At 37.9% G+C, this 17,957-nt stretch overlaps 1 protein-coding gene across 1 annotated transcript in view; it reads right to left on the bottom strand.

Moving 5' to 3' along the window:
• prss12 (serine protease 12) overlaps positions 1-17,957 on the bottom strand; it is a 28,240-nt gene that overhangs the window by 9,705 nt on the left and 578 nt on the right. The window contains exons 2-8 of the mRNA XM_083532827.1: positions 12,356-12,494; positions 11,094-11,272; positions 10,128-10,278; positions 8,900-9,078; positions 8,312-8,453; positions 7,353-7,549; positions 2,078-2,219 (exon numbers count right to left, since the gene is read on the bottom strand). Of these exons, the coding sequence (XP_083388953.1) occupies positions 2,078-2,219; positions 7,353-7,549; positions 8,312-8,453; positions 8,900-9,078; positions 10,128-10,278; positions 11,094-11,272; positions 12,356-12,494 (1,129 nt within the window). The remainder of the gene's footprint in view (positions 1-2,077; positions 2,220-7,352; positions 7,550-8,311; positions 8,454-8,899; positions 9,079-10,127; positions 10,279-11,093; positions 11,273-12,355; positions 12,495-17,957) is intronic.

The following is a 17,957-nucleotide window of genomic DNA, read 5'->3' on the forward strand; positions in this document are numbered from 1 at the left end:
TGCACTACACCTGGAAAGATGTGTTACAGATCATGTATAAATGGTGAAAAAAAATCAGGTGTGATCATTGAATCCAGACCTTAGCAAGAGTGTGGGGTATAGGGGTTATTCCCACTAATAATTCCCACTCTTACTTTAGTAATGACATTCATTCTCACTGTATGAGATTCCTGTGTGTGATGCAGCGCTCTGTTATACTGTGTTTCTCTAAGATATCGATAGTTTCTATAGCCGTGGTGTTATAATGATGGTATTAAGAGGTGGATTGATCAGACAGGACACCACTGAAGGTCTAGATGTGAAATGTACGACCCAACACTGATGAACCCAGTAGGAAACTCGAGCAAAACCAATATATGACGTGAAAAGACGTAAAGAACAGAGTTATGTGGAGAACACAAAAGAACGAGAAGCAGTGCTGGAAATCACGAGTTGAACCGAGGAGAAGGAGTTCATCGTGATGTGGACCGTAATAAATAATTAGTATTTTAATAAGACATGAAGGATGTTTTATTTCCACTCAGTGATCAGGAAACAATAAATTCTCAGAAGAAATACATCCTGATTCCTGACTGACTTTTTTTTCACATTGCTGTGATGGTAACACATTGGAGCACATGTGCTTGTTATCAATTTGGCTGATGAAAACACACACACACACACACACACACACACACACACACACACACACACACACACACACACACACATATTGCTTTACTCCCACTGTAGCAATGTAGAAGAGAGCATTGTGTCATCACAAACTGCATCAATATCTTAATCCAGCCTAATACTTATGATTTCTATATCCTGGCTGACTCCTCATGAGGTCGGTGTGTGTGTGTGTGTGTGTGTGTGTGTGTGTGTGTGTGTGTGTGTGTGTGTGTGTGTGTGTGCGCTTGCGTGTTACGGTGTTGCCACTCATGTTCTTTCTCTGCTTGAGATGTTTTAAATTACAAACATATGTGTGGGGGGATTCAATAAAATCTTATTATAATAGTGTTTGTGTGTGTGTGTGTGTGTGTGTGTGTGTGTGTGTGTGTGTGTGTGTGTGTGTGTGTGTGTGTGTGTGTGTGTGTGTGTGTGTGATCTGTTTTATCATTTTAATCATCTGAGTTTAATAAAAACACTTTGGTTTAGAACCAAATCTCTGGCTTTAATCTCTATAAAACGAAAAATAAAACAATATAAAAATCCTCCGTTCTCACACACAGAGAGGATCAGCAGTGATGTCATGCCACTCTTGCACTTATGCTTTCCATATGCTTCAACCTTTAAAATGTGTGTGTCGTTGTGTGTGAGTGAGTGTGTGTGAGTGAAGGAGAGACATTCTTGGAGTCAGAGTGGGACTAAAAGTTCATATTAAGTAAATGCTGTCTACAGTCTATGGACAAAACTATTGCGATACCAGACTTTTCCAGCCATAATTGGTTCTTCTAAAGAACCAAATGCACACAAAAGAAGGCACACAATTGTACAGGATGTCTTTTGATGCTGTAGCATGACACTCCCTTCACTTGAACTAGGAGTCCCAAACCTGTTTTAGCATGACAATGCTTTGGGTTGGAGTGGAAGAAACTCCTGCTATAGAGATATAAACCCTATTGGACACCTTTGGGATGCATTTTTCACACTGGCTGAATCCCAGAATCCTTCTCAATTCAACCTACATCAGTACCTGACGTAGAGCCCAGCAGTGGCAGCCCTGGGATTTGAACCAATCTTCCAATCAAGAGTCCAATATCTTATCCAATAAACTATCACTTTCCCAAACAATCGAATCGAATTAAAATAACTTCCACGTATGCTCTTTAGCCTTTACCTATTAACGCTCAATTCGTATTCCATGCTGGCTGTGCACGTGACCTTTTATGGCATTTGTGGGCGTCGCTGTATGCAAATAAGCTGTATATTAGCAAGGAAAGATCCTAACTAGCACGGATATTAAATTAACATTAATTAGTACAGATATAAAATGCTGACAGTATTTCCCTACACTGTATTCACACATACATAAATCCACATCGGGGTGTGTTTTACAGTGGTAATGTTGGTGCGGTATTTTTCCGTGTGTTACCTGTAGCCCAGCTGTCTACACACCACCTCCGCATCTTCATCTGTCCATCCGTCATCGCAGATCGTCCCCCATTGGCCGGCCACTAGAATCTCGACACGCCCTTCTCTCTCGTTCTCCCCGCCCACCAAGCGAACTGGTACACCTGAAACAATAATCACACAAACACACACACACACACACACACACACACACACACACACACACACACACACACACACACACACATGCAATTATGCGTCCTGTAACAGACCCCCTAAATGTGTATGCGACAGAGAGAAAAAATTGTAAAAGGATCTCAGAAATATGAGTCAGAAAACCATATGCAGATAATAAACCCCAGATCACACATAAGCCAATAAGTAGGACCGGTGATACGATATTCATGTGTGTAAGTATGAGAGAGAGTGAATAAGAAAGATATTCAAAGAGCAAGAAACAGAGAGAGGGAAATAGAGAGAGAGAGAGTGGGGTAACACAGTAGGGACAGCGGAAAACCACCTGGCAGTCACGCAGGAGGGTAAGGTTTCTAGTCAGGGAACGCCTGCTTTTTCTCATATACTTGGCCCTCACACACACACACACACACACACACACACACACACACACACACCATAGATTATAGGCTCCATATGCAGAGTCTGACCCTAGTGTTCAGCTTGGCCCCTTTTCAGAAGCAGTCTAATGAATGTCCTGTTGAATTAACCTTACATCATAAATCGTTAAATTACACACACACATATTTATCTGACATCGCACATGCTTTACAGAGCAAAACCACGTATTTCCAATTAGCTGCTAATATGGCATTGAATATAAACACACACACACACACACACACACACACACACACACACACACACACACGTAGGCTTATATCGGCTTACACATGGCCGATGTCAGAGTCGTTCTGATGAACGAGTTTTAAAATAAAAAAAATAAAAAAAAACAAGTAAAAGAAAAATCCTTCAGATATTCCCACATGCCAATTAGGTTTCCTCATGCCAGAGGAATACTTTATTCTTTTCCTGTTCACTCATCAGCCAAAAGAAGTGGAAACATTTATTATTATAAGCCTTAAAGCTAAAAAAAAACCCTAAAGCGTGCAATTTTAAGTTTATTAACCCCCTTTTTTCTTCATTCCGAGGTTTAAGTGAACATCGCTGCACATAGCATATGTGAAATCTTCAGTAAGCCTCTGATCAGGATTGGGGTGGTTTCAATTTGGCTACTAGTTTCAAGTTTATTTATAAAGAGCTTTTAACGATGGACAGTGTCTCAAAGCAGCTTTACAGAAAAAAAAAATTATGTGTTTATTTCTGTTGATTTTGTTCGAAAAATTATTTCACAAGTGGAATCCAATTTTAATTCAATAATAATCCTGAACGGGAAACGCATGAAAGGTCGGATGACTAAGAAACAACAAAGTCTAAGGAAAACAAAATGGCAAAAAAAAACAAGATCAAGAAACAGGAAATTAAACAAACAAAAGGAACTTTTTTGTGGAGACTAATTTGACACAAAAACAGAAACTGCTGAGGAGAAAAGAGACGCAGGAAGGAATTAACAAATAACATGACATGAGTGGAGACATGGCAGAAACCAAAACAAGAACACGTGACCAAATAAACACGGAAACATCACGCACATGCGCTAGTACTTCAACCTTTGGCACGTGCACAATTAGAAAATGATGTAGCTGAGGTCGAGGAATGGTCAGTGCCAGAATTCTTAACATGTCATGTTTACAGAGCTGCATTTTCCACCTTGGGTTTTCAATGATCAGTAACAGCGTTCAAATAAAATTTTGGGCCACATTCACTGTAGATTTAAATCCTTATACAGATAAAATTATTTTAAGTAATAATGTAGATCCAGATTGAAAAATAACTTTGTTTATTTTGGAATTACAAACTGGAGCTTACTGAAATTACACATTTTTACTTTTTATTTCTATGTAAAAATAGGATTATGCTTTTTATTTTGCCTCGTTTGCCCCTTTTGGCTAACCACTTCACTAGTATACAGTACATGCTTTTTTTGATCTTGTTAGCTGATTGTCTGCACCTGTACCTTGTTAGCCTGTGGTTCTGAGGTCGTAAGGGTTAAAGTGTGTGTAGGTGAGGTGTGTTCATCATGGCTACTTTTCATAGACAGTGAACAGAAAAACACTTTTATAGAAATTTCTTTTAGCTTGTGTGTGTGTGGGGGGGGGGGGTGTAAATTTAGGGTAAATTAAAAAAATAAAAGGACGTCTTTGGTGAGATGAATACTAAACACCAACACAAAGTAACGAGGAGAAAAAAGGAAAAAGAAAACGTGAGGCAAAATGTGTTTGGAGTCTTTTGGTGAATACTAAGAAAGGAGCGTGTGTGTCTGTGTGTGTGCGTGTGTGTGTGCGTGTGTGCGTGCGTGCGTGCGTGCGTGTGTGTGTGTGTGTGTGTGTGTGACAGAGAGTATTTTCCTCTGAAAAAAAAAAAACAGCAGGAAACAGTACATCAATGTGTTAAGAGTTTTTCAAGGACCTTCTGGTGCAAAATCTAGTTTTTCTCTTCACAAAGCAATAAAACTCCATATGCCAAAGATCACAGAAAGGGTAAACCCAGCAGGACACACACACACACACACACACACTTACAATGAGGGTGTTAGAAAGAGAGAGAAAGCCAGCCCATCTATTAAACTGTACAGAAGTTAGCTTTGTTATCTTTTGTGCTAAAGAAATTAGCCCAAGGCTAAATATTTATGGTTGATGTTACTGTCCTCACGTGTGCTATGCTAACTCTGAACTGCGTGTCCAAGACAGCTAATATTACCACAGCTATATAAAAAAAAAAATACTGTGTACCCAAATGTAAGCTGTAATTAGATATGATTAGGTTTTTCAGCTAGCGAAGCTGTCTGTCAAGTTACACAATATAGACAACAGTTTGAGGACACCTGACCAAAAGACTCATATGTGCTCTTTGAATATCCCATTCCACATTTAGTCCCAGTTTGCTGTTATAATAAGCTCCACTCTTCTGGGAAGATGTTCCACTAGATTTTGTGGAGTTTTGTGTGAGATTTCATTCATTCACAAGTCTGGTGTGGTTGAAGTGAGGAGGCCTGGGGTGTAGTCAGGGTGAAAAGGTGTTAAAGGTGTTAAAGGTGTTTAATAGGGTTTGAGGTCAGAGCTCGATAGCAAAATGTATCTTCTTCTGGACTCTAATAATGTTTAATGGTTTAGCATTTTGGGGGGTTATGTTGTTCTAATGCTAACGTTACAGAGCTAGCTCAAGTTTGCTCATTATTGTATATTGATAATTTGGTTTTATCAGTGTTTAAGCGATTTCTCATTGGGGAAAACGGCTTTGGAACGTAACCACAACAATAAATGGGGGATTACTGTACTAAGTATCTACTGAAATATAAGCATTGGCTTGGTGACCATGATGAGGCCTGTATCTCATTGCTTTCCTGCCTCCTGTATGTCCATAAAATCAGGTTTTATCACCACAATACACTCATTAGAAACCACCAGACTCCATCTGAACCTCATTATGAACCCATAAATGCCATTTTCCCAGTGTTTAAGCCCCTTTGACGATGCACTGGCATTGTTTTATACCTCCTGAACATGGAAAATAAATTAGTATTATAACTAGCTATAAGCTTTTATTAACTGCACTGCTCAAAAACATTTAGGGAATGTGTAAATCACACAGTGGATCTCGAAAAAGTGAAAAAGTTGAAAATCTTTACTTATATACTTATATTCATATTATTCTATTTTATAATACATATTATTATTATATGTTATATATTGTATCAAACACTCTTGACATCATTTGGACATGCTCCTGATGAGATGGAGAATAGGGAATCTCTTCCTAGACCTGGATCAATGTATCAGCGAGCTCCTGGACAGTCTGTGGTGTTACTTGGCGACTTCGGATGCTCCGATGCATAAAGTACTAGAGCTTCTCAAGCTCACGTTCTGGGAAATATGAGGGCCATTCAATGAGATCAATGCTCTCATTATCCAGAATCTGCCTACACTCTTTGTCTATATGAGGCCAGGCGTTGGAATGCACCACGAGCAACACCAGTGTAAGGTCTGACAAAGGCTCTGAGGATTTCTCCTGATACCTAACAGCAGTACTAGAACGTGGAGGTCTTTATGACCCTCCAAGGATATTCCTTTCTAGACCATCACTGACCCACTACAAAACTATGGCCAGGATGATGTTGCAGGCGTTCTGGTGGTTTCTCTTTAAATATGACTACAAGTACGACCTCGTCTCAGTAGTACTGGATAAGACACCGTAAAAATGTCACGCTAAGCAACTCTAAAGGTCCCTGCATGTAACAACACTATTCTGCTGCACTTCAGGGGGAAAACAATGGTGAAGAGCAGGATAATGGGAAAATCATTAGCTCTTTATGTAGAGCAATGGGAATACCGCTCAAGAAGTTGATCGGCAGCTGGAGTCATAAAAAAAAAAAAAAAACTCTCACTCCGACTGCCAGGGTTTCCTTTCCTCTAAAGACAATCAAACACAAACTCAAAATGCTCCCATCGGTTTCAATTGTGAACGTTACACCGCTCAATCTACGTACAGACTCATTTACTTATTATGTCTATGATACATATTTCTTCCTCACTGTGAGCTGCAGAGATTGTAGGAAATGACACAATGTATTAGAAGGTAAGTAAAAAACGACATCAATAAATGATAGCTCACGCTTAGCTAACATTGTAAATGTGTTAAAATTTGAAATATTTTTTATTACTGTAATAAAAGATCAAAGCGTCTGTTAAGCCATGTACAAAATTATAACTAATATTTATCACTGATATAAAAAATCAAAGCCTCTGTTAAGCTTTGTACTAAAATTATATTAAATACTTATCACTGAAATATAATCACAGCCTCTGCCAGGGAAGAGAATTACAGCTAATAATATTTATCTGCACCGCCAGTGTCGAATAATGTAGTATTTTAATACAACACTTTCATGTAGCTGTGTAATAAAGTCACATACATAATATTCAATAATAATTGTATTATTAATTTATAATGTTAACATTCATATTAACAATAGATATTATTTTTTATAATGATTCCTCTGGAAAGTGCTGATGTGGGCAGCAGTTAGTGGTGCACTAACAATTGGTGGTTATATCGTGAAAGTGCAAGAAGGAGTGTGTGTGTGTGTGTGTGTGTGTGTGTGTGTGTGTGTGTGTGTGTGTGTGTGTGTGTGTGTGTGTGTGTGTGTGTGTGTAAGATCATACTGGTAGGTACTCCATGTCCGATGCGCTGGGTGCTGCAGACTAAAGCCACGTCCTCGGTGTGTTTGCAGTCGTGTCGAAGCCACTCTCTCTTCGCACAGTGTGTGAGTGCCGGCTCTTTCCCTGTACAGCTCACATCATCCAGTAATATCGGCCCCGACGGCAAGCCGAAACGCTCCGGGTTCACACTCTGGCCTGATCTGTCAACAGAACACATACATCACACACAGACAGACACACACCCAGAACTTATCTTTCCAGATGTCTGGAAATTGGACTTTGGGTCTAAATGTCATGAGATCAAATCCCAAATCCCAACCAACTCAAGCTGCCACTGCTGGCCCCTTACCCAGGCCCTTAACCCCGTAGCTCTTCAGTCGTATGAGAAACATGTAAGTCGCTTTGGGTGTCTGCCAAATGCCATAAATGTAAATGAATGACTAAAAATGGATAAAAATAACGATTAGTTTTTGTTACATAATTTGCATACGGGTCACTAGATGTAGAATTCTGCTGCTCTAACTCCTGAAAATAGATAAAGCTGTTGTGCCATTTTTCTTTTTTAATTCTCATATTAAATATGTGAGTCGACTAATTTAGAATTATTTATGAAACAGAGCATTCATTAGGAACACTGATTAAACCGATGGAAACTTCAATCAGCCAATCAGAATCGAGTATCAGACGGGGTGTTTTTTTTTTTCTTCCTTCAAATGCATAAACATAAACATAAAATAGTGTAATTAATATGTAAAATGTTTATAGGACAAATAGTAATGCTGTATGTACTGTATCTCCAGGTTTATAGATATTAATCTGTAAAACTATATATATAAAATTTTTTACACCTGTTAGTATTATAAATATTACTATACTATAGAATTCTATTTCCTGTGGATCTGTGTGTGTGTGTGTGTGTGTGTGTGTGTGTGTGTGTGTGTGTGTGTGTGTGTGTGTGTTACCTGTAACCCAGCTGTCTGCACACGACCTGGGTGTTGGTGTTCATCCAGCCGTCATCACATACCGTTCCCCAGCGGCCTTGATAGTGAACCTCCAGCCTTCCCTCAAATCCTCCAGCCCCGCCTACCAAGCGCACCGTTCCATCTGAGACGCAAACACAGTGGCATGTAAGTGTATGTTTGTGTATCAATTAGAGATGTGCGTCCCGTAACTGACACTGATGTAATTCGCATCTCGATGCACAGTCAACTATATGATACATTAAAGATACATATGAATCAGCTACTGATGCGATACGATCCACCGCTATTGCGATTTAGATTTTTTTTTACGACACAATGCGATTTAATGAAATACGATGCGATGAAAAAAAAGCTCACTTTAAGTTCTTTGGTTTAGACAGACAACAAATTATGAATTTACTTAAGTGCCTTCTGACTTCTAATGCATGGCCCCCTGCTCTGTCAGCAGGAAGACGCAGCTCTACCTCTGCCATGTTAATCTGTATTCTATGTGACTCTCAGGACACGCCTCCGTAGTGTTGTGATGCGAAGCTAATCAGTGAATCTTGCAATCCCTCATGTTTAAACCTGTGAGCGGTGTGCAGGAGACTCCGGCGTCCTCGCTGTGATCACAGTTGTGTTCTCCCCACGCTGTCTTCTGGCACTGCTCTATAGAGAGTTCATTTCCTGTACAGCTCACTTCGTCCAGCAGCACCCGTCCCACACCAGCGCCGAAATATGCCCCGACCCAGGCTTTCGCCGTGCCACTACACACACACACACACACACACACACACACACACACACACACATATACTGATAAACACAGCTGATAAACATGCACAATTTTATAAACACACATTGGGTCACATAAACACATGTTCATCGTGATAGAGAACTCTATATGGAGATGGACATAAACACACACACACACACACACACACACACACACACACACACACACACACACACACACACACACATTTGTGCTACAGATAATGAATGTAAACGCACACAGGCGTCACCGCCCATAGTAATGCCTGTTCGTGTTAGTGTCATCGGTCACAATTAGGCTGAGAGAAGCTGAAACAATGACCCTCTATCTTTCACACAGACCACACACTCTGTCTTTCTCATTCTCTTTCTCTCTTTTCTCCCCCTTTCTTTGTCTCACTCCTTCTTCTTTCAGTCTTTCATTCCAGTCCTTGTTTAATCTCTATTCTTCAAATCGCCCACTTTTACTTCCTCCACCCTGCCTCATGCTCACTCTCTCTCTCTCTCTCTCTCTCTCTCTCTCTCTCTCTCACTCTCTCTCTCTCTCTCTCTCTCTTTCTCTCTCTCACTACTCAACACATTTGTATGAGAACCTCTTGTTCTCATTTAAGCGAAGGTTTTACTGTATGTCTTGATTTATTGGAAGATTTTAGAAAGAATTTCTTATTTTCTTCCTTATTCATGTTGGCCGAAGGGTGCAAATACTTATGGCTCTGAATGTGTTTTCATTTTTGTACATCTTACTTCTGTCTTTTTTATTCAATAGACAAACTTCCCATGAAAATAATATTTAAAAATCTTCTCTCTCTTAACACACACACACACACACACACACACACACACACACACACACACACACACACACACACACACACACACATACTCCTTCACAGCTACTTTCCCACAGGCCCCGGAGTCTCACTACATCACAAGTTTGGCCTGATTAACACTGTGTGTGTGTGTGTGTGTGTGTGTGTGTGTGTGTGTGTGTGTGTGTGTGTGTGTGTGTGTGTGTGTGTGTGTGTGTGTGTGTGTGTGTTACCCCAGGCCAAGCTGTCTGCACACAACCTCAGCATCGTTACTGTCCCATTGGTCATCACACACTGTGCCCCACTGCCCCGCATGATACACTTCCACTCGGCCTTCATACACACTCGCTCCTCCGGAAAGACGCACTGGAACAAATGACGCAGCTACACACACACACACACACACACACACACACACACACACACACACACATACATACATATTTACATTTATCATTGTCTCCTTGCTGATGCAAAAGTACAATTATCTGTCTGTCAAATTCTCTGATCTTCATCATTTTGAATAGAACAATGTGACTGAAGGTCTTATTAGCAGGATTTCAATTACTCATGTGTTTGTAATATTCAAGCATGTCTTCCACCAACCTGGTATAATTTTGACATGCAATAATCGGACACATACAGGTGTTAGCATGACATTTAGGTCCCTGCTACTGCTCAGGTGTGAGAAGAAGTCACATGAAAAACATTCAACCTAGAGAAGCTGTTTTTTCTGCTCTTTTTCGGTCTTTTATTACTGCACACGACCTTTCTGTATTTTTAAGTTGGTTTTTTTTACTAAAGAGACTGAGAAATAGTCGTGTATGGTCAACACAGCATTGCTGAAACAAGAAATCTAATGGTGAACAGTAGTATATGTACAGTGCATTCGGAAAGTATTCAGACCCCCTTCACATTTTTTCTATTTGGTTTTGTTGCAGTCGGATACTACAGTCGTTTTCTCATTAATCTACATGCAGCACCACATTATGACAAAAGGAAAAGAAGATTCTCTAAATGCCTAAATTTTTTTAAATAGAAAATTAAACTGAAATATCAAATGTGCATAAGTTTACGCATCTGGTTTGGGGGATGTTCTGCAGCTCTCCGTGGCAAATCCGATATATAGGTGTGTCTGTGTGTATGCGAGTGTGTGGGTGTATATATGTGTTTATATGTGTATATGAGTGTGTGTGTACCCTCCACTGGAGTGCAGGTGACAGCAGCGGCCTGTTGGTTCTGGCACTCTCCTCCATTCCAAACTGATCGAGGGCACTGCAGTAAGTCAGCTTCGTCCCCACTGCACCCTATCGTCCTCCAGTGCACTACAGCCAGAGGCAGCCTAGAGAGGGCGCTCACACGGGCTCGCGCTTTATACCTAAAAGGAGAGGACGTGAATGAAAAAAGCGAGTTTAAACGTGTTTTCTGGAACTGACCGTGAAAACTCATATTTATTATTGAATGATACACAACGACTTGTACGTGGCAAATACGTAAACTACATACGTTTCTATAAAGTGTTAATTCCTGTGACGAGATTCTTATGTGACATTTTCAGAAGGAGTCGTCAATGTCAGTGTCATTTTGTTGTTTGTTGGTAAACAGTAGCTGGTACGAGCTGCTTTATAGATACTACTGTTGAACAGTTGAACGTGAAGTAATATCGTAAGGGAACTGTGTTTTTTAGATTGCGATAAGTATGACAGTAATGAGAGTGTGTGAGTGCCCCTGCTTTCTATTTCACATTTATTATTCATCAGCCTGAATCAATCTGACTGGAAAAGCACCATTCATTATTTAGTGAGGGCAATGATTTGCTATTGTGTGTGTGTGTGTGTGTGTGTGTGTGTGTGTGTGTGTGTGTGTGTGTGTGTGTGTGTGTGTGTGTGTGTGTTTGTGTGTGTGTGTGCCAACTTGTAAATGTTACTCTCACATGCACATTAAGCTCATAAATGACCTCAGGGTCTTCTGGCTTTCAGTAAGAAACTGATATATACGTGTGTGTGGAGGTGTGAACGTGACCTCTGACCTTTCAAGAGACAGCATGACATGACTAGGTCTAAAAGAGTATGGCTTCATGGTTGTATGTTTGTTAGTATGTATATAGCATGTTTATTTAAAAGTACGTTGGTCACTATATGTTTATGTAAGTATGTTAATGAGAGTATGTTAATGAGAGTATGTTAATATGAGTATGTTAATGAGAGTATGTTAATGAGAGTATGTTTACAGAACTACATTCGAGAGTATGTTTATGTTTGCATATTTATAAGTGTGTGCTTACAAGCATGTTTTTTAGAGGAAAAACCCCAAACTCACAGTAATGACTGGATAATTAGATTTTCTCCTAGTTTTATTTATCTTGTTATTATTTTTCTCTTTTTATCTACAAATCCTTTGATCAGTGAGGGTTTTATGTGTTTGTATGTGTGCATGTGTGCATGTGTGTCTATATACTTACCCTTGCCCAAGTTGTCGACACACCACATGAGCGTCTCTGTCGTCCCAGTCATTGCTACAGATCGTCCCCCATGCACCATTAATATACACCTCTACTGTCCCATCCAACTTAGACCTGCCACCCGTCAGGCGAACAGAGCCTACACACACACACACACACACACACACACACACACAATAAGCACTACTGTACACGTTACTGTGTGCACCTGCAATAATCAATTACAATAAATAAATCATATTTTTCTATATTTATATCAAATTTCAAGAAAAAACTGAATACTGTATTGCTGCTATTCTGACAGTTTATGTTTTACTTATTACTGCGTAATTATGTATTACGTTTCGTTTTAATGATCACGTAACGTGTTACGTTTTCATTATGCTTTATAACAAAATATTGAAATAAATGAGTCCAATTATAATAAATAAAATAAATTATAAATTATATAATATTCCACCTTGCCATAAGCACCACTTTGCCACTGACACCCATGACAGGCGATACTCTCATTCCCACACTGTTTATAACACATAAAAAAAACAGCAATTAAACATGTAATAATTGTCCTATGTCCTCAATGCATGGTGCTCGGACCCCTTATTTGCTGTATTATCATGTATATTGTAGTATTATACTATAATATATATTATACTATTGCTATTTGATTAAATAACACTAAACTATTATTCTGCTCCGTGTGTGAGTGTGTGTATGTGTATATGTATGTCTATGTGAAGCTCTTGGCCAAACCTTTGCGTATAAATCACAAACTCTTTCTCTCATCGACACCAAAAAAACCTACTGTTCACTATATATACTGTAAAATGGATATGGCTCAAAGAACATGTTTATGGGAATGAACAATTTCCTTTTCATCACCATTCGATTTGCTATTTATATTCACTTTGCGGGTGTTTGATGTTTGCATTTTCTCCAGGGGTGTCAGCGTGTCACCAGGGTGTAACCATATATCTGTGAAAAGGCTCATAAATTTTTATTTCCGTCTCAACTAAAATAACACAATGCACAAGGAGAAATAGGTTGATGCTCCCAGGGGTTTGTTTCTCTGACACCATAAAAAAGCAGATTTATTTGAGCTGCTATTTCAAATTTTCCATTTAAAATATATAATATTTCTACATTATTACATAATGTACCTTAAATTTATATTTCTGAATAAACAGATTAGGTTTGGACAAGTTTTGGGACATCTGACTTTTCCATCTGTATGTGGTTCTTCCCCAAACTGTTACCACAAAGTTGGAGGCACACTTTTGTATACAGTAGGACGTCTTTGGATGCTGTAGCATTATATTCTCTCCACATGAACTGTGAGACTCAAACCTGTTCCAGCATGACAAACTGTGTTCCGGTGCACAAAGCAAACTCCATGAAGATCTGCTTCATATGAGATGGAGTGGAAGATCTCTTGACCTCCACTGACCTCGACCCTGTTAAACATCTTTGGGATGAATGTGAACGCTGACTGCACCCCAGGCCTCCTCACCTCACCTACATCAGTACCTGACTTTACTAACAACCTCCTGGATAAACAAATCTCGCCAAGCACACTCCAAAATCTAGTGGAACATCTTCCCGGAGGAATGAACTTTATTATAACGGCACATATGTTCCGGTGTCCACAAAACATTAGTCTATATATTGAATATAATATGCAGTTCTTAAGAAAAGTACTGTATAGAAAAGTTTTGTCACGGTTGCCGTTTTTAGGACGACTACACCATCATGGATGGTAAAAAAAAAATAGTGGCCTACTTTTCACGGTTTAAAGTAAACAAGTCCCGAATGCAGAACTGTTACTTGGCACTACATTATTTCCATTCAAACTACTACATTAATTACCATTTCAATGTGCTTTTGTTAGACAGACTATTAATCTAGACATCGTGTTCGGCCACGTTTGTACCCTGAGAGGCCACGCCCACACGAGAGGAGCTTGTAAGTAACACACAACAACGTAACTCTTTCCAGGCTTCAATTTTTACAAATCTCAAATGTCTTTCTGTCTTGTCGAACATTCAGAACAGACAATCGCCTTCTGCTTTGTTGCTTTTTACTGTAAACTCAGTATAAGACTCTATACAGTCAAAAAAAGTCCAAAGAAAAGTCCTAAAAACATTTATTTATTTATTTATTTATTTATTTATTTATTTTTAGCTACTTACATTCTTGCACACAAATTTTACTTGTGAGCTGCTACAAAGCCGAGAATTCCAAAATAATACATATATATGTCTTGGAAAACTAATACAGCACATTCAACACACTCAGATTCACTTTAGCGTGATTATTAATATACATAATAGACAAAAGTATAGGGACACCTGATTTTTCCAGCCATATGTTGTTCTTCGCACAAATGCGGGGCACACAGTTTTATAGGACGTATTTGGATTCGGTAGCATGACATTTTTATCTTAACAACTAGGAGACCCAAACCTGATCCAGCATGACAATGCCTCGGTGCACAAAGCCAGCTCCATGAACATGTGCTTTATCTGGGTTGGAGTGGAAGATCTCCTGCTGTAGAGCTCGAACCCTAATGAATATCTTCGGGATGAATGTGAACGCTGACTGCACCCCAGGTCTCCTCACTTCAACTACATCAGTACCTGACTTTACTAACACTCTTGTGTTTCTGAATGAGCACAAATCTCCACAAAGTCTAGTGGAACATCTTCCCAGAAGAATGGAGGTTATTATAACAGCAACAAATTGTGAAATGGGAGATTCAGAAAAAGCACATACCAAACTTATGGTCAGGAGTCCACGAACTGTTGTGTGGATTATGCATATTATTCATGTTTAATGATATGATATACAGTATTAACTGTGATTACTGTGAAAAAAAAAATATATATATATATATATATATATATATATATATATATATATATATATATATATATATATATATATATGTGTACCCATAACCCATGTGTAGGTTATTAGTTTTTATAGCAAGCTGTTAAGAGAGAGAGAGAGAGAGAGAGAGAGAGAGAGAGAGAGAGAGAGAGAGAGAGAGAGAGAGAGAGAGAGAGAGAGAGGTCATGCTTTAGAAAGCAGGCTAGGGTTTTAAATGAGAGAATTTTATTTCAGTCTATCATGGCAGCTCATGTGAGTTGGATGACTTCATCATGAATCTCTGCATTAACTGTTAGTTGAGATATTGACCCCTGATCTATAATCTATTGTGTGTGAAGTAATACAATTTTGATGTGTATCCAGCAGAACCTATTGTGTAAATGAAAGCCCTACATTGTAAATGTAGACCTTTTGTACTGTAGACCGGGTACTAAGACTGAGTGTGTGTGTGTGTGTGTGTGTGTGTGTGTGTGTATGTGTGTGTGTGTGTGTGTGTGTGTGTGTGTGTGTGTGGAGGTAGGGGGGTAGAATATCTTCCTCGTGGGCTTGAGGTTGTTTGGGTGATTGCTTGTCTGAACTTGCCTCTTCCTGAACTAACAAGCTACAACGAGTTGGAGTAAAATAATCAGCATGTCACTGAGGTGATGTGAAAAATGTAAAATGTATAAACCCTGAAGCAACTTTTATGATCTTGAGCATTTATGAGCCTCACATTATTCTGCCTCTGTATACAGACGATTTAGTTTAGGAATTAATTAGCTCACAAGTTGTTTTATGCACAAAATGTTCCTGAGTTGCATCATACTATTATTTATTAATATCAATTCGGATTTTACAGATGAGTGCTTCATATAACCCCCATGTATTCTTTATATAATCCTAATATTCTTTTTATATAATCCCTATATACTCAATACTAATCTCTATATACTCTTTATATAATCCCAATATTCTCAATACTAATCTCTATATACTCTTTAAATAATCCCAATATTCTCAATAATAATCTCTATATACTCTTTATTTAATCCCAATATTCTCAATAATAATCTCTATATACTCTTTATTTAATCCCAATATTCTCAATACTAATCTCTATATACTCTTTATATAATCCCAATATTCTCAATACTAATCTCTATATACTCTTTAAATAATCCCAATATTCTCAATAATAATCTCTATATACTCTTTATTTAATCCCAATATTCTCAATAATAATCCCTATATACTCAATACTAATCTCTATATACTCTTTATATAATCCCGATATACTCAATACTAATCTCTATATACTCTTTATATAATCCCTAAATACTCAATATTAATATTTATATACTCTTTATATTATCCCAATATTCTCAATAATAATCTCTATATACTCTTTATATAATCCCAATATTCTCAATACTAATCTCTTTATACTCTTTATATAATCCCTCTATACCCAATAATAATCTCTATATACTCTTTAAATAATCCCAATATTCTCAATAATAATCTCTATATACTCTTTATATAATCCCAATATTCTCAATACTAATCTCTTTATACTCTTTATATAATCCCTCTATACCCAATAATAATCTCTATATACTCTTTATATTATCCCAATATTCTCAATAATAATCTCTTTATACTCTTTATATAATCCCTCTATACCCAATAATAATCTCTATATACTCTTTAAATAATCCCAATATTCTCAATAATAATCTCTATATACTCTTTATATAATCCCAATATTCTCAAATACTAATCTCTTTAAACTCTTTCACGTCACAGTGTTGGATTGTGTAATGTTCCAGATTTCATCTAATCGTGTTCATACGGTACCAATGTGTGATTAAATGTGGTTTTAAATCCAAATAAAATTACTAAAAAAAAACTACTAATGTGGATTTGTATTGAGAGTATTTACAGAGTGAGATGTTTTAACTGCAGATTTATAGTGTGTTGTACACACACCGTTTATACACACAATAAACACAAATAGTGAAGTGAAGTTTTTCAAGTTGAATTATTGAACTAAAGTTTCACTCCGTGACTTAAATTAATGTTTTATAGTTTTATATTCCAGTTTATAATAATTCAGAATTAATAAACATCTCAAAAAACAAAAAAGTTTTTTTTTGTCACATGAGCAAATTGTGTCCTTTTTGCTTTTTTTTTTTATTTCAAATCTAAATTTTAGACTGAATTTTGAAACGTATTGTGGCACCAGGATCTGAATTTGATAAATCAATTTTATTATAATCCAGAATTGAAAATATTGTGTGAAATTTTAATCTGATTTAATGGAACAAAATTTTGCATGAAAAATGTCACAAAAAAAAGGTTAAACTTTGTATATATTTAAATTATGACTTTCTGATCGGACACAAGTGCTGAATAAACCCTTCCTGTGCAATGAGTTTATTCAGATAATTCAGTTAGAATGAATTTGAGTGTTAATCCGAATTACTAAATCTGTCCGGATTATTAGTTTATTATGATCTTAATTGTTGAATTTTCCCCCATCGTGCATCTGCATCCAATAAGAACTTGAACACGTTAATCTGGGATTCTTTGGGTGGAAACGCGTGAGTGATCCTGCGATCGGATTAGTGCATCAGATCCGATCAGATCAGATCGCGCGCACCGTGCAAGTTCACTAGGTACCCTCCAAGCGCGCGGTGCACGTGCGTAATTGGGTAATTAAACTCCGGTAAGT

The sequence above is a fragment of the Silurus aristotelis genome, assembly GCF_946808225.1.
Source record: "Silurus aristotelis genome assembly, chromosome: 27".
In the NCBI taxonomy this organism is placed as follows: Eukaryota; Metazoa; Chordata; class Actinopteri; order Siluriformes; family Siluridae; genus Silurus; species Silurus aristotelis.